Below are 23,255 nucleotides of genomic sequence, written 5' to 3'. Positions count from 1 at the left end.
CCCAGGGTGCTGTGACAGGGTTGGGGGAGCCAAGGCAGGGCCCCGGTCCTAGAATGGAGGTCTGCAGGGGTGTTTGTTCCTGAAACAGTGTTCTCTACATCTCTGATACTGAAATGCAAGATTGGCCCTGGTTCATGATTAAGTGAACATTTCCTGGTAGGAACTGAGTGCCCTGTGCTCGCTGATGCTGGCCAGGGCGCTGCAGAGTCGGAGCTGAGACTCCTCACAGAGCACAGTGTGGTGCTGGTGACCGTGCAGGGGTCCCTGCATCCCGGCCACCAAATGAGCTCAGTGTCATCCTTCTGTTGATCTTATCTGGGGAGGAGGGAGCTGTTTCCACTTGCTTCTGTGCCATAGCCTGGTCTGTCTCACACGAGTCTATACCATACTGGGACTGGGAGGCAGTGTTTGGCTGGGCTGGGTGTAAGCTGCCCTGCTGGGGCTTTGATCACTAGCTGCTGGCACTTCTTGACGTGAGGGTTGGGGAAGCACCTGTGCCCTGGGAGACCACAGGAGCCTGCCCACTCACCCACCCCGTCTTTGGAGGCACTATGAACCAGAGGGCAGAGGGAGCAGCTCCACAGCACTGGAGTCTGCCACTTGTGGGATGTTGTCAGGGTCAGCAAGCAGCCCTGCCCCTGACAAGGGCAAGGCTGCTCCTTTGGTTGCATAACTTGGAAGCAGAGCTCAGAGTCAAAGGGGCCACAACCCCATGAGGCTCCATGGCCCCTCACAGCTCAGAGGACTCAGAGGCTCATAGCAAGGAAGTCCCCACCCCTCCATCCAGGGCTGCTCAGGATGGAGATATGGAAGACCCTTACCTGGCTGCCACCACGATTGTTTTCTGAGCTGCGTAGATGGTGAAACAGTGTGGAACAGACCACTCATTCTCACTTTCTTCTACCTGTAGGTGGGAGAAAAGGTCCAAATCTTGTGGCTAAGAAGGAACTGACAGCCTAAGCCTGAGCAGGACACAAGGTGACTGCTGGCAATGCTAGGTGGGGCTTGGAAGCCCAGTGCTGTCCAAGTGCACACAGACTCTACAAGAGGCCAAGGAGGACACTGGCATCCTTGCGCCATGGCAGCTGCACCCCAGGGGGTGAGCCATGGGCCAGAGGGCACCCAAATACTCACCGGGGGGTCCAGCACTATTAGCTGAAAATCAAGCAAAGGAAAAAACATTGAGCATTTTCATTATCCAAAAGGGAGTTGGACAATTCATTTATGAACCAAAGACCAAAACCTAATAGAGCTAGATTCAAAGAAAACCCACTGGGGATTAATTTTAATTATAAGTGGTTAGATGAAATAATTCCAAAATAAAATATTACCAAATCTAATCTAAAAGCACACACAAGGAATTGTCCCATGATCAAGTAAGGTTGTTTTGGGAATGCAAGGATGGTTCGGCATCAGAAAGCTGATTGATAACACTCATCCCATCAGAAGTCAGAGAGAAAAAGGGAGATCAATTCTCTACATGCTGAAAATGTCTTTGCCAAAATCCAAGGTGTTATTTCTGATAATACCTCTTAGAAACAGAAGGAAACTGTGTTAACATGATAAAGATGATCTTTTCAAGCCAAGAGCCATCATCCTCCCCTTAACAGTCAGGAACAAGGGCCAGTTCTCTGTCCCCAGGACCAGCCAGTTACCAATAACTCCACAGAATGGACAGCTTCCCTGTGCAGAGCCCGATACACCAACCAAGCCTTTCACTGGACATAAAAAATCTGAATCAGCATAAGCAAGGGCAGGCAAAACATTGTCCAGATGTCAGTCTTCCCCTAAGTTAACACAAAAATTTATTGCAATTTCAACTGAAATCTCCACGATGTTTTTGGAAGGAATTTGTCCAATGACTTAAAAGATTACTTGGAAGAATTAAATGCTTGAGAATAGCAAAGAACATTTTTTAAAAATGAGGCAGAATAAGGGATGGAATGTGTTCACCCAAACAGTGACTATCTCATATGACACCACTAACTAGAGAGAGTGGACTGATGCTGGGCAGACAGGAATGGAGCAGAACGCCCAGAAAGAACGAGTGCAAAGACAAAGGCTTCCATTTGATAAAGAGTCTTTGACATCACTGAGAAAATGAAGGATTCAACAAATAATGGGGAGAAATGTTACATCCCAATCTAATATCTATCAAAACAAATTCTAGGCTGGGCGTGGTGGCTCACAACTGTAATCCCAGCACTTTGGGAGGCTGAGGCGGGCAGATCACAAGGTCAGGAGATCAAGACCATCCTGGCTACTATGGTGAAACCCCATCTCTACTAAAAATACAAAAAATTTGCCACCTGTAGTCCCAACTACTCGGGAGGGTGAGGCAGGAGAATGGCGTGAACCCGGGAGGCAGAGCTTGCAGTGAGCCGAGATCACACCACTGCACTCCAGACTGGGCAACAGAGCGAGACTCCGTCTCAAAAACAAAAACAAAACAAAACAAAAACCCCTCTTTCCCTGCCGCCGCGGAGTCGCGCGGAGGCGGAGGCTTGGGTGCGTTCAAGATTCCACTTCACCCATAACCCACCACCATGGCCGAGGAAGGCATTGCTGCTGGAGGTGTAATGGACGTTAATACTGCTTTACAAGAGGTGCTGAAGACCGCCCTCATCCACGATGGCCTAGCACGTGGAATTCGCGAAGCTGCCAAAGCCTTAGACAAGCGCCAAGCCCATCTTTGTGTGCTTGCATCTAACTGTGATGAGCCTATGTATGTCAAGTTGGTGGAGGCCCTTTGTGCTGAACACCAGATCAACCTAATTAAGGTTGATGACAACAAGAAACTAGGAGAATGGGTAGGCCTCTGTAAAATTGACAGAGAGGGGAAACCCCGTAAAATGGTTGGTTGCAGTTGTGTAGTAGTTAAGGACTATGGAAAGGAGTCTCAGGCCAAGGATGTTATCGAAGAGTACTTCAAATGCAAGAAATGAATAAATCAATCTTTGGCTCACCAAAAAAAAAAAAAAAAAAAACAAACCCAAAAAACAAAAAACAAATTCTAGGGAGATTAATTAAATGAGAAAAATGAAACCATAAAAAGGTGCTAATATAATACTGGCATGGGGAAGAACTTCCTGAGCCCATACAAAGGATAGAAACCCTCAAGGAAAAGACAGCCAGAGCTGACCCTGATAGGCCCTGATTTTTCAACTTTATGGTGGTGTGAAAGTGATAAGCATTCAGTAGAAACTGAACTTCAAGTGCCCATACAACCATTCTGTTTTTCACTTCCAGTATGGTATTCAATAAATTATGTGAGATATTCAACACTTTGTTATAAAACAAGCTTCATGTTAGATGATTTTACCCAACTGTAAGCTAATGTATGTTCTGAGCACATTTAAAGTAGGCTAGGCTGGCCGGGCGCAGTGGCTCACGCCTGTAATCCCAGCACTTTGGGAGGCAGAGGTGGGCAGATCACAAGGTCAGGAGATCGAGACCATCCTGGCTAACACAGTGAAACCCCGTCTCTACTAAAAAATACAAAAAATTAGCCAGGAGTGGTGGTGGGTGCCTGTAGTCCCAGTTACTCGGGAGGCTGAGGCAGGAGAATGACGTAAACCTGGGAGGCGGAGCTTGCAGTGAGCCAAGATGGCACCACTGCACTCCAGCCTGGGCAACTCTATCTCAAAAAAAAAAAGAGTAGGCTAGACTAAGCTATGATATCAGATAGGTTAAGTGTATTAAATGCATTTTCATTTCTTTTCTTTTCTTTTTTTTTTTTTGAGGCAGAGTCTTGCTTTGTCACCCAGGCTGGAGTGCAGTGGTGCGATCTTGGCTCACTGCAACCTCCGCCTCCCGGGTTCAAGTGATTCTTGTGCTCAGCCTCCCGAGTAGCTGGGACTACAGGTGCCCACCACCACACCTGACTAATTTTTGTATTTTTAGTAGAGACAGGGTTTCGCCATGTTGGCCAGGCTGGTCTCAAACTCCTGACCTCAGGTGATTCGCCCACCTCAGCCTCCCAAAGTGCTGAGATTACAGGCGTGAGCCACTGTGCCCTGTTAAATGCATTTTTGACTATGATATTTTCCTCTTATAATGGGTTTATCAGGACGTAGCCCTATCGTAAGTTGAGGAACGTCTGTTTCAATTCACACCTTCAACAAGCATTTGCTGGGTTCCCTGTACATGCCAGATGCCATTCTAGAGTAAGAGAAACACAACCCATCAAGATGGACTTTAAATTCCACAAAAGGTAAAACCAAATTGCAAGCAAAGTAAAAAGGCAGTTACTAGCTGAGAAGATAATTTCTGACTCAATAGGGTTGGTGAGCATTTTTACCATGTAAATATTCCACTAATGTGCACAAAAACCTCACAGACCAATGGAGACCAGAGTGACCAGCAAGCTGAGTGATTCCCAAGAGGAAAAGCACGGAATGCCAGGACACCGGGACCAGGCTGGCCTCCCCGACAGTCCACAGGGACGAAAAGTGAGACAACGGGGCTGCTTGATGGGGCTGCTCGCCTTACCCACTTGGGAAGAGTAAGAGAGATGGGTGCCTAGCACTTTCCATGGTGGAGGGAAAGATGCATGTTTAGACCTAGCTCCTGCCGGTGGGCAGGTCAGCTGGCACAGGTGCTCCAAAAGCAATTTAGCAGGAGTGCCCAAGGCCGTAAACACCTTTGCTCAGACAGATCTACATTTTGGAATTGATCTGAAGGACATAATTAAGGATGTGCAGAAAGACAGAGACCCAACAATGTTACAGTCCTCAACAACCAGCCACAGCCAAGCATCCAATGACAGGTGACTAGTTAAATGAACTGGGGCTGCCATGAAAGGAAAGGAAAACCAGTGCCCTGACAAAACAGCCTGTGGATGATGGCAACTGTGCAGCAGATGCCTATAGCCATCACTGCTGAGTGGTACAATAATGAGGGAGTTCTTTTTTTTTTTTATTTGAGACAAGGTCTCACTCTGTCACTGGGACTGGAGTGCAGTGGTGCAGTCACAGCTCACTACAGCCTTGACCTCCTGGGCTTAAGTGATTCTCCCACCTCAGCCTCCCAAGTAGCTGGGACTATAGGCACACACCACTATGCCCGGCTAATTAAAAAAAAAATTTTTTTTTAAAGATTTGACTTCGCCATGTTTCCCAGGCAGGTCTCAAACTCTCAGCTTCAAGCGATCCTACCATCTTGACCTCCTAAAGTGCTGGCATCACAGGTGTGAGCCACCGCACCTGGTCAGTGATGAGTGATTTCTATCTTATATTTTCAATTATTTTTTCTATAATAAAGGTGTAATTTTTAAAAGTATACTTTAAAACAAATGGGGTCTGCTTCCAGTGGTGGCAGATGAGCTAATTCAATCTGACCTCCTCTTGCCTGAAAAGTGGAATTACATTTTACAAACACTTGGCCGGGCAGGGTAGCTCACGCCTGTAATCCCAGCACTTTGGGAGGCCGAGGCAGGCGGATCACGAGGTCAGGAGATCAAGACCACCATGGCTAACACAGTGAAACCCCGTCTCTACTAAAAATACAAAAAAATTAGCTAGGCGTGGTGGTGGGCGCCTGTAGTCCCAGCTACTCAGGAGGCTGAGTCAGGAGAATGGTGTGAACCCAGGAGGCAGAGCTTGCATTGAGCCGAGATTGCACCACTGCACTCCAGCATGGGCGATAGAGCGAGACTCCTCTCAAAAAAAAAAAAAGAAAAAAAAAAAAGAAAAAAAAATTTACAAACACCTGCCTGAGGGTTTTGGTGCTCATTGTCAGGAGGAGGCAGTGCAGAGGGATGAGTGGACAAAACCCTTGAAGAAAGAACAGGAAAAGAGGACCCCAGGGAGGGAGGACCCCACTGGTAGAGGAAGGACTCTAGGGAGGAAGGATCCCAGGGAGGGAGGACCCCAGGGAGAGAGGACCTCAGGGAAAGAGGACCCTACTGGGGGAGGGCCCTGGGGGAGGAAGACCACAGGGAGGGAAAATCCCAGGAAGGGAGGACCACAGGGAGCAAGGTAGGACCCCAGGAAGGGAAGATCCTAGGGAAGGAGTACTCCAAGGAGGGAATATCCCAGGGAGGGAGGACTACAGGGAGCAAGGGAGGACCCCCGGGGAAGGAAGATCCCAGAGAGGGAGGGAAGATCCCAGGAAGGGAAGATCACAGGGAGTGAGGGAGGACCTCAGGGAGGGAGGAAGGAGCCGAGGGAGGGAAGATCCCAGAGAGGGAGGGAGGACTCTAGGGAGGGAAGATCCTAGGAAAGGAGGACCCCAGGGAGGGAGGACCCCAGGGAGGGAAGACACCAGAGAGGGAAGACCACAGGGAGTGAGGAAGGACCTCAGGGAGGGAGGGAGGACCTCAGGGAGGGAAGATTACAAGGGAGGATCTCAGGGAGAGAACATCACTGAGAGGGAGGACCACAAGGAGGGAGGGAGGACTACTTTAGCATTGTAGTCAAGGCAAATAAGCCAAAAGGGATAGGGCAGAGTTGGGGATTAGAGCCCCTAGGTCCATGGCACCCTAGGCAGGAGGCCTGGCAGGGCCATGGGGAGAGACAGTCACTGTGATGAGGTGTCCTGGACCGATGGCACATCCTTATGGCAAGTCCTGGACTTGGCTACCTGTCTGTACCGTTCCAGGCCTAGTGCAGGGACACACTCAGGGCAAGTGGACAGAGCCTCTAGAGCTGCATGAAAGTCTCCCCATGACCTGAGAACAGTATTTCCATCGAACACAAGCAGCCAACCACAAAGGACAAAGTTGATGAACTGGATCACGCTAAAATGAGGAATCTTTGCTCCCATCCCAGGCATGTGCCTACGTGGGACAGAGGGCTGGTGTGGATGTCACACAGCCTGAGGAAGATGCTGCTGCAGAGGCTGACTCTAAGCTTGCAGGGAGCAGGCCTTGTCCTGCCAGGTGCTGACAGAGACCACAGGCTGAGTCCAGGTTTCCCTAGAAGGGAACGATGGACTAGAGACAGGGCAGTTTGAGCATCAATAAGAACAATGACCATGGGGGTCAGAGACAACCAACAAGGAATGCCCACCAGGTGCTGCTCCCAGTGTGGCCAAATACTCAGCAGGTACTGCTCTCAGTGTTGCTGGGTTAGGATTCACCTCTGCAGGAGAGAGGTGGGTGGGGCCCAGCCCAGCACCACGTGGAAACCCCAGGCAGGGTGCAAGACCACTCACCAGCATGCCTCGGAGGGGAAGGAGGCCCCGGATCCGGAAGTGGCTGGTCCCTGTGACTCCTTTGCTTGTGTACAGCAACATGTCTGAGAACTGAGAAGTAGGAAGCTTTACATCCATGAACTTCACAAACAAGTGTCTTTTTTTTTTTTTTGAGACGGAGTCTCGCTCTGTCGCCCAGGCTGGAGTGCAGTGGCCGGATCTCAGCTCACTGCAAGCTCCGCCTCCCGGGTTCCCGCCATTCTCCTGCCTCAGCCTCCCGAGTAGCTGGGACTACAGGTGCCCGCCACCTCGCCCGGCTAGTTTTTTGTATTTTTCAGTAGAGACGGGGTTTCACCGCGTTAGCCAGGATGGTCTCGATCTCCTGACCTCGTGATCCGCCCGTCTCGGCCTCCCAAAGTGCTGGGATTACAGGCTTGAGCCACCGCGCCCGGCCACAAACAAGTGTCTTAATGGTCAGACCAACTTAGACTCTGGCTGCTCATCATGTGGACATCAGATCTATTCAGCTTGCTGGAGATTTCTGGCAAAAAGGGGACTTTTATTCATTCATCTGGTCATTTTTGACCAGAGGCAGGAAGTGGCCACAGGAACCAGTACATCTGCTGGGTCGGCTCCCAGCTAGCTTGGCTGAGAAGCAGTAAGGAATTCTGGCTGGTGCTGACTCAGTTACCTCCTCATCCACATGGTTCATGCTGGAACCCACTAACTGGTAGGAACAAGGACATGCTGGGAGGGGCTTCTGGGCCAACAGTGAGCCTGTCCCGACTGGCCATTGGGCAGTCAGTAGCACCTTCTTGCAGCCACATGTATATGGACTTTACAACCTTTTGGCTTCTGTTTGTCCCATAGTCAGGTGCTCAGAACCTGGAATGAGGAGGGAGGCTGGCCCCGGGGTGGGCGGAGAAGCTGTTTTCTGCTTCTTCCCACTCTGTGACCCTCCCCTGGCCTCGTCTGACTCCAGCGCTACCCACCTGCACCAAAGCCTCCAAGTGCTAAACTACACAGAGGCCAAGGGACTCCCGCTGCACGTGGTATCCCTAACAGAACTGCTGCCCATCCCCCTTGGGGGGGAAGCACAGCTTGAGTGGGGAGAAAACCTACCAGAAAGAACATCCTCTGCTGCAGGCCCTTCTTGGTGAGCTTGTGAAGGCAGCCCTCACGGATGAACTCCTGAAAGACAGAGACAGAGTCCCCTTTGAGCTGGCTGAGGGCAGCTGGCGGATGCGCACTAGCCGGGCCGAGGGTCAGGAATAGCCTTGTGGCCGCTTGTGCTCCTCTGGCTGCTCCTCCCAATGAGGGTCCTCTAGTGGGGCCTCCCAATGGGGCTCCTCTACCCTCAGCAGTGCCCATGATCACCAGGTCCTGTCTTGGTGCCAACAAATTCAGTCTTCAAATCATCTACTGAGCACCTGCCCTGGACTAGGAGCCCTGGAGCCCTAACACAACCAAGAGGTAAAGCCCGGGGTATTGTTCTTGCTGAGGAGAAGCTGCTGGAGGGTTCAGCCACAAAGATGTCATCTGAGATCCGCTTTGAAAAAACTGGACAGGAGCAGGTTTGAGAATGGGAGGAGGAAAGGAGGGTTCTCCTAGGTATTCAAATTAGCCCCTCCCCACAGGGTATTAGATAAGAAAACAGAATCCTGCCAGCGTCAGACACCTGCGCAGATAGGGTAAGCGAGAGTCCTGGGAGCCTCTTGAATTCCTAACCTGGACTGCTCTGGAGCCCTTCTACCGTTTGTTCCTTTCACACAGACAGGAGGAGCAGCAGGTGTCCAGAGAATGTGTCAGGGGCCCACTAGTATGAGCAGCCCCAACATACTGCGTGAAGGCGCAAGGAGGAGCACACTACACAGATAATCCTCACAGACATGTAGGATGAAAAACCAGCCCAAACAGAAACGTCCACCCCACACAATGAGGAAGGTGGTCATATGGATGCATTTGTGTAACTGGATGAGGCTGGTAACTAAGCTTGGGGCTCTCACTCCAAACCTGCCTCCCAGCCCTACTCTGAGAGGCCACAAGGGCATGACAGGGAGCCCTGGAGACCACACGCTGAGGTCCCTGTGAGCTGCTGGCAATTGCTTGGCCCTGGGAGTGGCAGTTCCTTCCAGCCACAGGCAGCAGCATCACACTCAGAGACCCCAGCACTGGCTGAGCAGCAGCCCCCTCTCCAGAGCCCCCACACAGGATGTACGTCCCAGACCCACGGGGTGCCTTCTCCACCATGCACTGGCCCTGCTGCCAGCTGTGAGGCTCAGTGCTATGGGCCTTTGACCAAGCTGTCAAATTTGTTCCCCAGCCCTAGGGTAGTACCTGTGGCTCACAGTTCTGCCACCTCCCTGACACTTCACAGTTCTTTTTACCCTTTGGCACCTCATCAACTTTATACCTGGTTAACAATCCTTGCTATTACATCCTCTGCTCAAATAACTGGCATGATTTCTGTCTCCTGACTGACACACATATTTAACTCAGGAAGACATGAAACTCTGGGCTATACAGACATGACTTTAGAGATTTTGACTAATAATAACAAATTATTATTTGAATTTGCACAGCATCTACTTCATGCAAGGCCCAGGGCTGAGCAGCTGACATAGATTCCTTGTTCATCCTCAAGACCTCCTGCCTCAGAGAGGTGGTGCAGCCTGCCCAGGACACACAGGAAGTGTGGTGAGACTGAGTTTGATGCATGGCTCAAGAGCCTACACCTTTGCCACTGTCCTATGTAGCTACTCTCAATTGTCTTTTCAGCGACAGTTCCCTGGGCCACCATCTATAAGACCCAGTGACAGTTCCCTGGGCCACCATCTATAAGACCCAGTGACAGTTCCCTGGGCCACCATCTATAAGACCCTGCACAGAGATTACTAGGAGAAATAATGGTATGTAACATGAGCCCTACTTCCAGGAGTTCCCAGCCAGCAGCAACAGCTCAACGCTATGCAGCCAAGGAGAGAAACAAAAGAGTGGTGGTCCTAGCACCCGATCAAAGCCCAGACTCCTGAAGTGGGGAAGGTTTCCTGTGTATTCCAGGCTAATTCATTTCTCCAAGCTTGCAGTTCCACATTTTCAATACCTTCTTCTAACAAAGCTAACACAGAACATGATTCATACACATGCTTCAATGCACATGTGTGTGCTGAGACAGGAAACATCTCCATGTAATTTTTAAAACAATTTTTTATGTTGAGAGTATTGAGTTCAAAGCAAAAAGCACTAGTGACAGAAAGTAACTGGCCCAATAGACATATAGACCATGGGATAGAATCAAGAGTCCAGAAATAAATCCATATGTTTACAGTTCATTGATTTGTTTTTGTTTCTGAGACAGGGTCTCACTCTGTTGCCCAGGCTGGAGTGCAGTGGTGTGATCACAGCTCACTGTAGCCTTGACCTTCTAGGCTCAAGCGATCCACTTGCCTCAGCCTCGGGGGAAGCTGGGACCATAGGTGTGTGCCACCATGCCAGGCAAATTTTTTTTCTTTTTTTTTGGTAGATACAGGGTATCAGTATGTTGCCCAGGCTAGTCTCAATCTCCTGGCTTCAAGTGATCCTTCTGCCATGGCCTCCCAAAGTGCTAGGAATACAGGCTTAAGCCACTATGCCTAGCCCCCACTGATCTTCTACAAGGGTTAAAAGACAGACAATTCAATAAATGGTGCCGGGAAAACTGGACATCCACGTGCAAAATAATAAAGTTGGACTCCTACGTTCCAGTATACACAAAAACTAACCCAAAATGGATCAAAGATCTAAATGGAAGAGGTAAAACATAAAACTATTAGAAGAAAAGAAACAGAAGGGTAAATCTTCATACCCTGGGTTAGGCTTTCTTTCTTTTTTCATTTCTTTTTTTCATAAATACACAATTTTGTTTGCTATTTTCAGGGGAAACTTAGGCATTAAACTGTAAGCTGATAAAATACTATACCCAAATTTTAGTGAATTAAATCTTAGTGATTTTAGTGAATTAAATCTTAATATCTTTAAATTAAAAAAAACACACAAGCCTATCTATTATATCAAAGTCAAAAATCAAACAATGCTAAGGGGCCAGCAGCTCCCCAGAGAGTACACTCTGAGGGCCCACAGTGGTTGCCTTCCTCCTGAGCTCTGCTGGGGAGGACAGGGTCATCCCATGGCTAAGTCTGACCTCTAGAAAGGCTTTTATAAATTGTCTAAGCCAAACATTTAACAGCATACAAGAGACCTTACAAAAAGGAGGTGCTAAGTCCTAATGCTGGAGAACTTGGTTAATCAGGTTATTGGCAAAGAAGAAGATGAGGCCTAGGCAAGAAGTCTCCAGAAGCATTGGAAACCAGACAGTGTCAGAGCCTCTGACCTGCACATGGGCAGCTGGCAGTCAGTCTGCACAGTGCTCCTTGGGAAGCTGGAGTTCCAGAAACAAAGAGCTTGGAGCCTGCCCTGCACACCAGGTCCCCAGACTCTGACAGGTCCCCACAACCAGCTGAGAAAGGTCTGTTTTCAAAGGATGTGGGCAGTGGTTTCTAAAAGAATCCCATCAGCTCCCATGTCATGTTGGGTGGAGCCCATGAAGGTCGACTGAAGTCCCAAACATCCCAGAAAGGCTGCACAGTTATACAAAGAAAATGACAGAGTGGTGAGAGAGAGGCATTTGTGATGCTCCATAAACATCCCAAATTTTCACTGTGACCCAGACCTTCAGCTCCAGAAGCCAGCAGACAGGCCTCCAGCCCAACCTCTATGCCAGGTGTGACATAGCACTGACAGGCACCAGCTCCCCCATGAGCCCGCAGAGTGGGGGACAAGGCAACACTGCTACCTCATGATAACAGGTTGAACAGATCAGTCTCAACGCAGCAATCCTTGTGGGCATTTCCAGAGTATAAACCCTGGGGAGTCTATCCACACTGAAAAGGGGTATAAAGTTCTCTCGCCTGGAAAACACAAATTGAAAAGCCTTGACTGGCCGGGCGCGGTGGCTCAAGCCTGTAATCCCAGCACTTTGGGAGGCCGAGACGGGCGGATCATGAGGTCAGAAGATTGAGACCATCCTGGCTAACACGGTGAAACCCGTCTCTACTAAAAAATACAAAAAAAAAAACTAGCCGGGCGAGGTGGCAGGCACCTGTAGTCCCAGCTACTCGGGAGGCTGAGGCAGGAGAATGGCGTGAACCCGGGAGGCGGAGCTTGCAGTGAGCTGAGATCCGGCCATTGCACTCCAGCCTGGGCGACAGAGCGAGACTCCATCTCAAAAAAAAAAAAAAAGAAAAAAAAAAGAAAAGCTTTGACTGTCCCGGACTGAGTCAGGCAGGATCATAGCCTGTGTCGGAAAGAGGCCTGTCCTTGAAACGGTGCCAGGAAGTAGTGATGATGCAGAAGCCGCCTTTGTCAGGAGCTCTGTGAGGTTGAGAGCAACCAGCGATCCCACCTGGGAGGCAGAGCTCCCGACTGAGTCTAGGGCCTGGCAGCCAGACCAGAGGCCACAACCTGCTGGACGCCGATGACGCTGTGGCCACTTCCTGCCAGTGAAGCCCAGGCTGCTTTTACAGACTATGTGTAGCACCAAGAACTCTGTCCTTTACATGATCTTCAGGGATTGAGTGGGCTGACTGGGAGCATCTGTCTCAGTCTCTAGCCCCTCTCAAGAGACAGCACCCACCTGGCCGCCATGCTCCTCCCCTTGGGGACACCTGGCCTTGGACAGCTGGACCTGTCTCTCACCACCCACTTCAGAGGCAAAAAAGGATTCACACACAGATCTCTAGAAAAATGATCAAAAGCAGGTTCCTTCTCGCAGCCAAGCTTCCTGGACATGGTAGTTCATTGCATCTTGGGAAAGAGTAAATCATTTTTTCATACTGTGTCCCTCACATCCTTGAACCTTGTTCTTGCAAAATCTTGGTCTTCTTGCTGGGTTCACTGGCCATAATGTATGGGGTGTTGTGAAGTTCCTTGGACATCACATAGAGGAACTTGGCCTGATCTTCATTTCCATAGTTGTAAGAGGAGCCAATGCTAACCAGTTGTTCAAACTTCTGACTGTCGGACATGGTGGACACCATCTGTGTGAGTTCCTCCTCCTGGCACTGAAGTACATGGTACACATGCTTCATGGGCACCTGTGATGTTTTGTTCTCTTGTTCTCTAATTTTATCCTTTATAAGTTTTATTAATGAGGTGATATTGTAAAATTCTGCTTTCTCCAACACTCTTTCCTCCACAAGATCTTTGTTAATCACCAGCTTGCCATGTCTCAGGTAGTTCAGCACAGGCCTGAAATAGGTGGGGTCTCTGACCATTAAATAGGCAACAGTTTCATCCTTGTCAGGGTTAGCCTAGTATAAGCAGTACAGGAAGTATTTCAGGTCCTGGCACAGCATCTGCTGGGTGGTGAGGAAGTAGGTGCAGCCAATGCTGAGCCAGACCCATTTGGACATGCTGCCGGGTGCTGGGCCAGGGTGCTCTGAGTCCTGCACTACAGCAGCACAGGTCGACCCTACCAGCCCTGCCCCAAGGTTGCACTGGGCAGGTGGCAGTGCTCACAGTAATTCCTTTTTTTCTGAGACAGGGTCTCGCTCTGTTGTCCAGGCTAAAGTGCAGTGGTGGGATCATAGCTTACTGCAACCTTGAACTCCTGGGCTCAAGCAATGCTCCTACCTTAGCCTCCCGAGTAGCTAGGACTACAGGTGTGTACCACTACACTTGGCTGACAATAGTTTCTTAGATACAACATCTAAGACACAAGCAACTAAAGAAAAAAATAGATAAATTAAAACCTTTCATGTTGTAAATGAAGGCCACCATCAAGAAAGTGAAAGGACAACCCACACAATGGGAGAAAATGTTTGCAAATCATAGTCTGATAAAGCTCTATAGCATTCAGAATATAAAGAACCCTTAAAACTCAACAGGTTGTCTTTTACTTTTGGGTTTTAAGAGTTCCTAGCAAATTCTGAATAAAATAAAAGGTAGGCAAAGGATCTGAACAGACATTTCTCCAAAAAAGGCCTACAAATGGCCAATAAGCACATGAAAAGATGCTCAATGTCATTAGCCATCAGAGAAATACAAATTGTAACCACACAAGACAGCATTACACACTCACTAAAATGGCTAGAACCAAAAAGTGACACACAATGTGGAGAAACTAGAAGTCTCATACAAGTTGGTGGGAATGAAAAATGGTTCAGTCACTTTGGAAAACAGTTTGGCAGCTCCTCAAAATGTTAAACATGGAATTACCATATGACCCTGCATATGGTATATACTCAAAACTGAAAACCTAAGTCCACACAAAACTTGTACATGAATGTTCACAGCAGCACTATTCATAACAGCCAAGAAGTGGAAATAACCCAGTGTCCATCAGATGAGTGGAGAGACATGTGATACATGCATGATGGAATATGATTCAGCCACAAAAAGGAACATGAGGCCGGGCACGGTGGCTCATGCCTGTAATCCCAGCACTTTGGGAGGCCAAGGCAGGTGGATCACAAGGTCAAGAGCTTGAGACCATCCTGGCCAACATGGTGAAACCCTGTCTCTACTAAAAACACAAAAATTAGCTGGGGGTAGTGGTATGTGCCTGCAGTCCCAGCTACTTGGGAGGCTGAGGCAGGAGAATCACTTGAACCTGGGAGGTGGAGGTTGCAGTGAGCCAAGATCGCGCCACTGCACCCCAGCCTGGTGACTGCACCTTTAATTTGAGAGACTGTCTCAAATTAAAAAAAAAAAAAAAAGGGAACATGAATGAACCTTGAAAAGATTATTCTGAGTGAAAGAAGACAGTTACAAGAGGCCACAGTAATGTATGATACCATTTCTATGAAAGGCCCAGACAGGTTAACTCCTTAGAGACAGAAAGTAGATCAGTGGTTGCCAGGGATTAGGGAGCAGAACGAGGTCCCCACAGAACAGCATCCCCACCCAGACAGGATTACCTCAGAACAGAGTCCCCTGAGAACAGGGTCCCCTTCAAAATAGCGATGGGAAGTGACTGTTAATCGGTGTGGGGGTTTCATTTTGGGGTGATGAAAATGTTCTGAATTAGATACTGATGGCTGCATAACCTTGTGAAGATACTAAAACCCACTCAATTATACATTTTTTGTACATATATATGTGTGTATGTATGTATATATGTATGTATTTTATTTTATTTTATTTTGAGACAGAGTTTCACTCTTGTTACCCAGGCTAGAGTGCAATGGTGTGATCTTGGCTCACTGCAACTTCCACCTCCTGGGTTCAAGCAATTCTCCTACCTCAGCCTCCTGAGTACTGGGATTATAGGCATGCGCCACCACGCCCTGCTAATGTTTTGTATTTTTCTTAGAGACAGGGTTTCTCCATGTTGGTCAGGCTGGTCTCAAACTCCCGACCTCAGGTGATCCGCCTGCCTTGGCCTCCCAAAGTGCTGGGATTATAGGCGTGAGCCACTGTGCCTGACCGTATTTACCTATTTTTAACGGAGACAGGGTCTTGCTCTGTTGTCAGGCTGGAGTGCAGTGGTGTGATCAGGGCTTACTCCAGCCTCGACCTCCTTGGCTCAAGCAATCCTCCCATCTCAGTCTCCTGAGTAGCTGGGACCACAGGTGTGTGCCACCACACCCAGCAATTCTTTTTTTTTAAAATTCTCATAGAAACAGGGTTTCCCCATGTTGCTCAGTCTGGTCTTGAACTCCTGGGCTCAAGCAATCCTCCCACCTCAGCCTCCCAGTGTTGGGATTACAGGTATGAGCCACTGTGCCTGGCCAAAATTATACATTTTAAAAGGGTGACTTTCGTGGTATGTAAATTATATCTCAATTAAAAAAACAAAGTAGCTCAAAAAACATTCCCAGAGTAAGGTCACTCACCCTGCCAGGAGCAATGAGGTTCTCTACGCCCACCAGGTCCCGCTGCAGCTCCGTCAGCTTCTGCAGGTTCTCTAGCCGGATGAGAATGTGCTGTAGTGTGGTAGTCACCTCTGTGATGGCCTTCAGGGCATCTGTGTGGAGAGACCCCTCAGTATAGGTGTACAGGCAGTGGTGTGCACAGCACCCTCCACCCACCACCTTGTGACAAAAACCAGCATTCTAAAAGGCAGTTTTAATTAGAGGTACATCCTACTTGACTTCTTATAGCAGCGGTCCCCAACCTTTTTGGTACCAGGGATAGGTTTCATGGAAGACTATTTTTCCACAGACCAGGGGTGGTGGGAATGGTTTGGGGATGAAACTGTTCCACCTCAGATCATCAGGCATTTGTTAGATTCTCATAAGGAGCACACAAACTAGATCCCCCAAATGCGCAGTTCACAATAGGGTTTGTGCTCCCATGAGAATATAATGTTGCTGACCTGACAGGAAGAGGAGCTCAGGTGGTAATACAAGCAATGGGGAGTGGCTGTAAATAAAGAGAAGCTTCACTTGCCGGTCACTCACTTCCTGGTGTGCGGCCTGGTTCCTAATAGGCTATGGACTGGACTGGTACTAGTCCATGGCCAGGGGTGCTGGGGATCCCTGCCTTATAGGACTTATAGGACTGCTGCCTACTATGTGCAGCCACCAGGTGCCTGCTCCTGCAGATACCCCTGAGGCCTTCAGGTTGTTCAACCCAAACTGTTGGCCAGCCCATATTCTGGTTTGGCAAAAAGGATAGGCTTTGTAAATAATGATTTAATGTTATGGGTAAGGCAGTATTTGCTCTTAAAGGAAAATGATTTATTGTACTTTAAAGGCTAAATGATTTGCACCTTCAAAGCAATTGTAATTTTCTCTTTTAACCAGGAACAGATGCCAATCTTATAGTTCAAGCAAAGGTAAGAGAAAGTTTATAATCTGGACAGGAAACTTAAAACACAAAGTTATACCAAGAGTAGTCTGCCCAGCTCTGAGGCCATGCTGAGAGTGGTGGCGTAGCGTAGCTGAGCCTGCTCCCACCTCTGATGATGCCTGGAGCACAGGGTCTGCATCCTCCTTGCTGGAATCACTCATGGGGACCACCTTCCCCCTTCTTTCTTTTGATTAATTAATTAATTAATTATTATTTTTTGAGACAGGGTCTGTCTCCCAGGCTGGAGTGCAGTGGCACGATCTTGGCTCACTGAAACCTCTGCCTCTCAAGTTCAAGCAATTCTTGTGCCTCAGCCTCCCAAGTAGCTGGGACTACAGATGCCCACCACAACACCTGGCTAATTTTTTGCATTTTTAGTAGAGACAGGGTTTCACCATGTTGGCCAGGCTGTTCTCCCACTCCTGACATCAGATGATCTACTCGCCTTGGCCTCCCCAAATGCTGGGATTACAGGCGTGACCCACCATGCCCGGCCACCTTCTGCCTTGTTTCTATCATGACTCCCTCTTACTTCCGGGCCACAAAGCTTCTCCATGACAAGGTCCACACCCCTCACCCAGCACTGCCCAGTGCTCAGCTCTAGCCCTGGGAAGATTTGTTAGCATGAAGTCACCTGACTGTTCCAGCTCTATCCTTTCCAGTGGGGGTGACAACAGTCCCTTACAGCTTTCAGAAGATAAAGTCAGAAAAGAATGAAGTATGTGAAGAGATCATCATTGACAAACAAAATTGACTGACAAAATTCACTTTCCGTCAAAGACACCTGCATGACACTGAAAACAAGGAAGAACTTCAGTGAATCCAGCATAGGTCTTGGCAGCTACCAACCCTACTGCTCTGTGCAGATTTCTTTTTTTTTTTTTTTTTTTTTTTTTTTTTGAGACGGAGTCTCGCTGTGTCGCCCAGGCTGGAATGCAGTGGCCGGATCTCAGCTCATTGCAAGCTCCGCCTCCCGGGTTTTTACGCCATTCTCCTGCCTCAGCCTCCCGAGTAGCTGGGACTACAGGCGCCCACCACCTCGCCCGGCTAGTTTTTTGTATTTTTTAGTAGAGACGGGGTTTCACCGTGTTAGCCAGGATGGTCTCGAACTCCTGACCTTGTGATCCGCCCGTCTCGGCCTCCCAAAGTGCTGGGATTACAGGCTTGAGCCACCGCGCCCGGCCTCTGTGCAGATTTCTAAGCTCCTGACCCCAACCCCTGGCTCTCCCAGGCTGGCCATCCCGCAAGCACTTGGGTCTGAGCCCCTCCTTCCAGACACCATGTCAGGCAGAGACTCATCATGCCATGCCCATTCGCTGCATGGCTGCTTGAGTCCACTCAAACAAGCACCGGTGCCACCCTGCCCTCAAATACTGACTCCACAGAGTGCAGGGCTGGGAGCCTGACTGCCACATGGACGCTGTGCTGCACCTCGGTAGGGACTGGTCGCTGCTGGAAGCTCAGGACACATTTTGGACCTGATGGCATGATAATGATCCTATACATCACCTGATCTGCCTTGATATTCTCCACAGAACCCGCAGAACAGGGTCTCCACAGAGCAGTATCCCCTGCAGAACAGGGTCCCCTCAGAAAAGGGTCCCCCTCAGAACAAGGACCCCATAGAAGAGCATCCCCCACAGAACAGGGTCCCCTCAGAGCATGGTCCCCTCAGAAGAGGGTCCCTTCAGAACAGCATCTCACTCAGAAAAGGGTCCCCTCAGAACAGGGTCACTATAGAGCAGTGTCACCATCAGAAAAGGGTCCTCACAGAACAGAATCCACATAGCACAGGATGCCCACCAAACAGAATCCCCTGTAGAACAGGGTCCCCTCAGAAAAAGGGTCCTCACAGAACAGGATCCCCACAGAACAGCATCCACCTCAGAACAGGGTCCCCAGAGAATGCCCTCAGAACAGGGTCCCCTCAGAACTGCATCACCCTCAGAACAGAGGCCACATAGAGCAAAATCCCCCTGAGGACAGGGTCCCCACAGAAAACGATCCCTTCAGAACAGGGTCCCCACAGAACAGGGACCTCTCAGAATAGCATCCCCCTCAGAATAGGGTCCCCTCACAACAGCATCCCCCTCAAAACAGGGTCTCCCTCAGAACAGAATCCCCACAGAACAGGGTCCCCACAAACAACCTCTACAGAACAGAATCCCCACAGAAAAGGATTCCCCACAGAACAGGGTCTCTTCAGAACAGTATCCCCCTCGGAAAAAGATCCCTTCCAAACAGAATCTGCACAAAAACAGGGTCCCCTCATTACCAGGTCTCCATAGAACAGAATCCCCACAGAACAGGATCCCCTCACAATGGCATCCCCCTCAGAATAGGATCCTCTCAGAACAGGGTCCCCTCAGAACAGCATCCCCCTCAGAACAGGGTCTTCTTAGAACAGGGTACCCATAGAACAGGGTCCCTTGAGAATAGCATCCCCCACAGAACAGGGTGCCCTCAGAACAGGATCCCTTCAGAGCAGAATCCCCACAGAACTGGGTCCCCTGAGAACAGCATCTCCCTCAGACCAGAGTCCCTTCAGAACAGGATCACCACAGAACAGAATCCCCTCAGAACAGCATTCCCCTCAGAAGTGTCCTCTCAGAACAGGATCCCGCTCAGAACAGGGTCCCCCTCAGAACAGGGTCCCCACAGAACAGCACCCCCCTCAGAACAGGATCCCCCTGAAAACAGGGTCCCCTCAAAACATCACTCCTCTCAGAATAAGGTCTCCACAAAACAGAATCCCCATAGAACCGGGGCCCCTCAGAACAGGATCCCTTCAGAATAGGGTCCCCTTAGAACAGGATCCCCATCAAAACATGCTCACTACAAAACAGGTTCTCAACAGAATGGTCCTCACAGAACAGGATGCTGCACAGAACAGGGTCCCTTCAGAACAGCAATCCCCACAGAACAGGTTTCCCTCAGAACAGGATCCCTTTAGAACAGGGTCCTCTCAGAATAGGATCCCCACAGAACAGGGTCCCCTAAGAACAGCATCCCCCTCAGAACAGAGTCCCCTCAAAACAGGATCACCCTCAGATCAGGGTCTCCTCAGAACAGGGTCTACACAGAACAAAATCCCACAGAACAGTTTCTTCACAATAGCATTCCCTTCACAACAGGGTCCCCTCAGAACAGAATCCTCACAGAACAGGGTCCTCACAGAACGAGATGCCCCACAGAACAGGGTCCCTTCAGAACAGAATCCCCACAGAACAGGGTCCCCACAGAAGAGAATCTACCTCAGAACAGGGTCCTCAAAGAATTGGATCCCCCACAGAACAGGGTCCCCTCAGAATAGCATCTCCCTCAGAATAGTTTCCCCTCACAACAGGATTTCCCTCAGAACAGGGTCCCCACAGAAAAGGGTCCCCTCAGAACAGGATTCCCACAGAACAGAGTCCTCTCAGAACAGCATCCCCCTCAGAATAGGGTCTCCTCAGAACAAAGTCCCCTCAAAACAGCATCACTCTCAGAACAGCATCTACACAGAACAAAATCTCTACACAACATGGTCTCCTCGGAATAGCATTCCCTTCAGAACAGGGTCCTCCCAGAACAGGTTCCCCACAAAACAGGGTCCTCACAGAATGAGATGCCCCACAGAACAGGGTCCCTTCAGATCAGAATCTCCACAGAACACCATAGAACAGGGTCCCCTCAGAACAGCGTCCCCACAGAAAAGAATCTCCCTCAGAACAGGGTCCCCTCAAAACAGCACCCTCCTCAGAACAGGATCCCCCTCAGAACAGCATCCCCCACACAACAGAATCCCCACAGAACAGGTTCCCCTGAGAACAGTATCTTAAGGAATCCGAGCAGGATTCCTTCAGAACAGGATCACCACAGAACAGAATCCCCTCAGAACAGAGTCCCCACAGAAGAGGTTCCCCACAGAACATAGTCCCCTCAGAACAGGGTTCCCATGGAACAGCATCCCCCTCAGAACAGGATCCCCCTAAGAACAAGGTCCCCTCAGAAAACAGTCCCCTCAAAACAGCACTACCCTCAGAATAGGGCCTCCACAGAACAGAATCCCCACAGAACAGGGGCACCTCAGAACAGGATTCCCTCAGAACAGAGTCCCCACAGAACATGGTCCTCTCAGAACAGGATCCCGACAGAACGGGTTCCCTTCAGAACAGCATCCTCACAAAACAAGATGCCCCACAGAACAGGGTTACCTTAGAACAGCAACCCCGGCTGGGCGCGGTGGCTCCCGCCTGTAATCCCAGCACTTTGGGAGGCTGAGGCGGGTGGATCACGAGGTCAGGAGATTGAGACCATCCTGGCTAACACGGTAAAACCCCGTCTCTATTAAAAATACAAAAAAACTAGCCAGGCGTGGTGGCAGGCGCCTGTAGTCCCAGCTACTCAGGAGGCTGAGGCAGGAGAATGGCGGGAACCCGGGAGGCAGAGCTTGCAGTGAGCCGAGATTGCACCACTGCACTCCAGCTTGGGCTACAGAGCGAGACTCCGTCTCAAAAAACAAAACAAAACAAAACAAAAAAACCAGCAACCCCCTCAGAACAGGGGAACAGGGTCCCCACAGAACAGGGTCCTCACAGAATCAAATCCTCCATAGAACAAGGTCCCATTAGAACAGCATCCCCCTCAGAACAGGGTTTCTACAGAACAGGTTCCCCACAAAACAAGGTCCCCTCACAACACCATCCCCCTCAGAACAGTATCCCCCGCAGAACAGGTCCCCATAGAACAGGGTCCTCACAGAATAAAATCCCCCACAGAACAGGGTCCCCTCACAACAGCATCCCCCTCAGAACAGTATCCCCCGCAGAACAGGATCCCCTCAGAATGGCATCCCGCTCGGAACAGGGTCCCCTCAGAACAGTATCCCTTTATAACAGGGTTCCCTCAGAACAGCATCCCCCTCAGAACAGGACCCCCCCTCAGAACAGAGACCCCTCAGAATAGAATCCTCCTCAGAACAGGGTCTCTTCAGAACAGGGTCCTTGTCAGAGCAGAATCCCCCACAGAACAGGGTCCCCTTCCAGAACAGCATCCTCCTCAGAACATGTGCCCCCATGACACTATTCCCCCCTTAGAACAAGATCCTCTCATGGTAGTGTTCCCCTCAGAATAACATTCCCCTCACATAAGAGTCCCATCAGGGTAATGAGCACCCAGGACAGGGTTCCCCTCTGAATAGGGTCTCCTCAAAACAAGGTCCTCTCAGAGCATCCCCTGTGAACAGCGTCTCTTCAGAACAGGGTCCCCTGAGAGCAGCATCCACCTGAGAGCAGAGTCCCCACAGAGCAGTATCCTCCCAAGAACAGAGTCCCCACAGAATAGAGTCTCCTCAGAGTATGGACCCCTCAGAGCAGGGTCCCCCTCAGTCCAAGATCCCCTCAGAGCGCATCCCTATCAGAACAGGACCCCCAGAGAGCAGTGTCTCCCTCATAACTGAGTCCCCTCAGAAAAGGGTTCCCCTAAGAACAGTGTTCCCCTCAAAAAAGGGTCCCCCTCAGAAGAAGGTTCTCTTGGAGTAGTGTTTCCCTCAAAACAGAGTCCCCCCTCAGAACACTGTCCCCTTCAGAACAGAGTCCACCTCCAACCATGGTCCCCTTAGAATAGAATCTCCTCAGAGCAGTGTCCTCCTTAGAACTAGGTCCCCTCAGCACTGGGTTCCCCTCAGTCCAAGATCCCTTCAGAACACATCCCCATCAGAACAGAACCCCCTGAGAGCCACATCCCCTTGTAACTGAGTACCTCAGAAAAGGGTCCCCCTCAGAACAGGTTCCCCCACAGCAGCAGGCAGAGCAGGTGCGTGATAGAACAAATCAACAACATACACTTAACATCCAGCACCCTTGGAAACTCTCATCAAAATGAAGGATAAATAAAATTGCAAGGCTGGCTTCTGTCAGCCCCAACAAATGTACTCCCTTTTGTCCAAGAGACTTCTATTCAAGTTTTCAGGAAGACCAAGAGGCTGGTAACATTTGCACACCAAAGGCCATTTTTGAAGAAGGCCCTTCTTGACAAGCATTCCTGTGTCCCACATTTGGGGAGTGGGGTCATGGAGGGAAAGGAGCCTGCCATAGTGTCAGCTGAGAATGTTTCATCAACTGGGCTCTCACTGCTCTCCAGAGATGGCTGAGGTCTGAAGCAAACCTAGGGAGGCTGATGGTTATCAATGTTCTGTTGAATTGACAACCTCAAAGCACTTTCACAAACACAGCTTCACAGAGGTTTTGCACCAGTCTATAAATTTTACTGATGAGAAACCTGTCATTTTTTTTTTTTTTTTTTTTTTA

The 23,255-nt window shown here is 49.6% G+C and overlaps 1 protein-coding gene and 2 pseudogenes across 2 annotated transcripts in view; 1 reads left to right on the top strand and 2 right to left on the bottom strand.

The window, feature by feature from the left end:
* FARP2 (FERM, ARH/RhoGEF and pleckstrin domain protein 2) overlaps window positions 1-23,255 on the bottom strand; it is a 134,358-nt gene that overhangs the window by 3,967 nt on the left and 107,136 nt on the right. Inside the window, exons 18-21 of the mRNA XM_025403973.1 lie at window positions 16,008-16,138; window positions 8,257-8,325; window positions 7,156-7,245; window positions 822-904 (exon numbers count right to left, since the gene is read on the bottom strand). Coding sequence (XP_025259758.1) covers window positions 822-904; window positions 7,156-7,245; window positions 8,257-8,325; window positions 16,008-16,138 — 373 coding nt within the window. The remainder of the gene's footprint in view (window positions 1-821; window positions 905-7,155; window positions 7,246-8,256; window positions 8,326-16,007; window positions 16,139-23,255) is intronic.
* Window positions 2,469-2,968, top strand: LOC112636281 (annotated as a pseudogene). Its single transcript, XR_003122160.1, has one exon. The product of XR_003122160.1 is annotated as a 40S ribosomal protein S12 pseudogene (transcript).
* LOC112636429 lies at window positions 13,014-15,069 on the bottom strand (annotated as a pseudogene).

The sequence above is a fragment of the Theropithecus gelada genome, chromosome 12 (assembly GCF_003255815.1).
Source record: "Theropithecus gelada isolate Dixy chromosome 12, Tgel_1.0, whole genome shotgun sequence".
NCBI classification, from domain to species: domain Eukaryota; kingdom Metazoa; phylum Chordata; class Mammalia; order Primates; family Cercopithecidae; genus Theropithecus; species Theropithecus gelada.
Note: the sequence above shows the minus strand (reverse complement) of the source record. Positions and strands in the feature narration are given on the sequence as shown.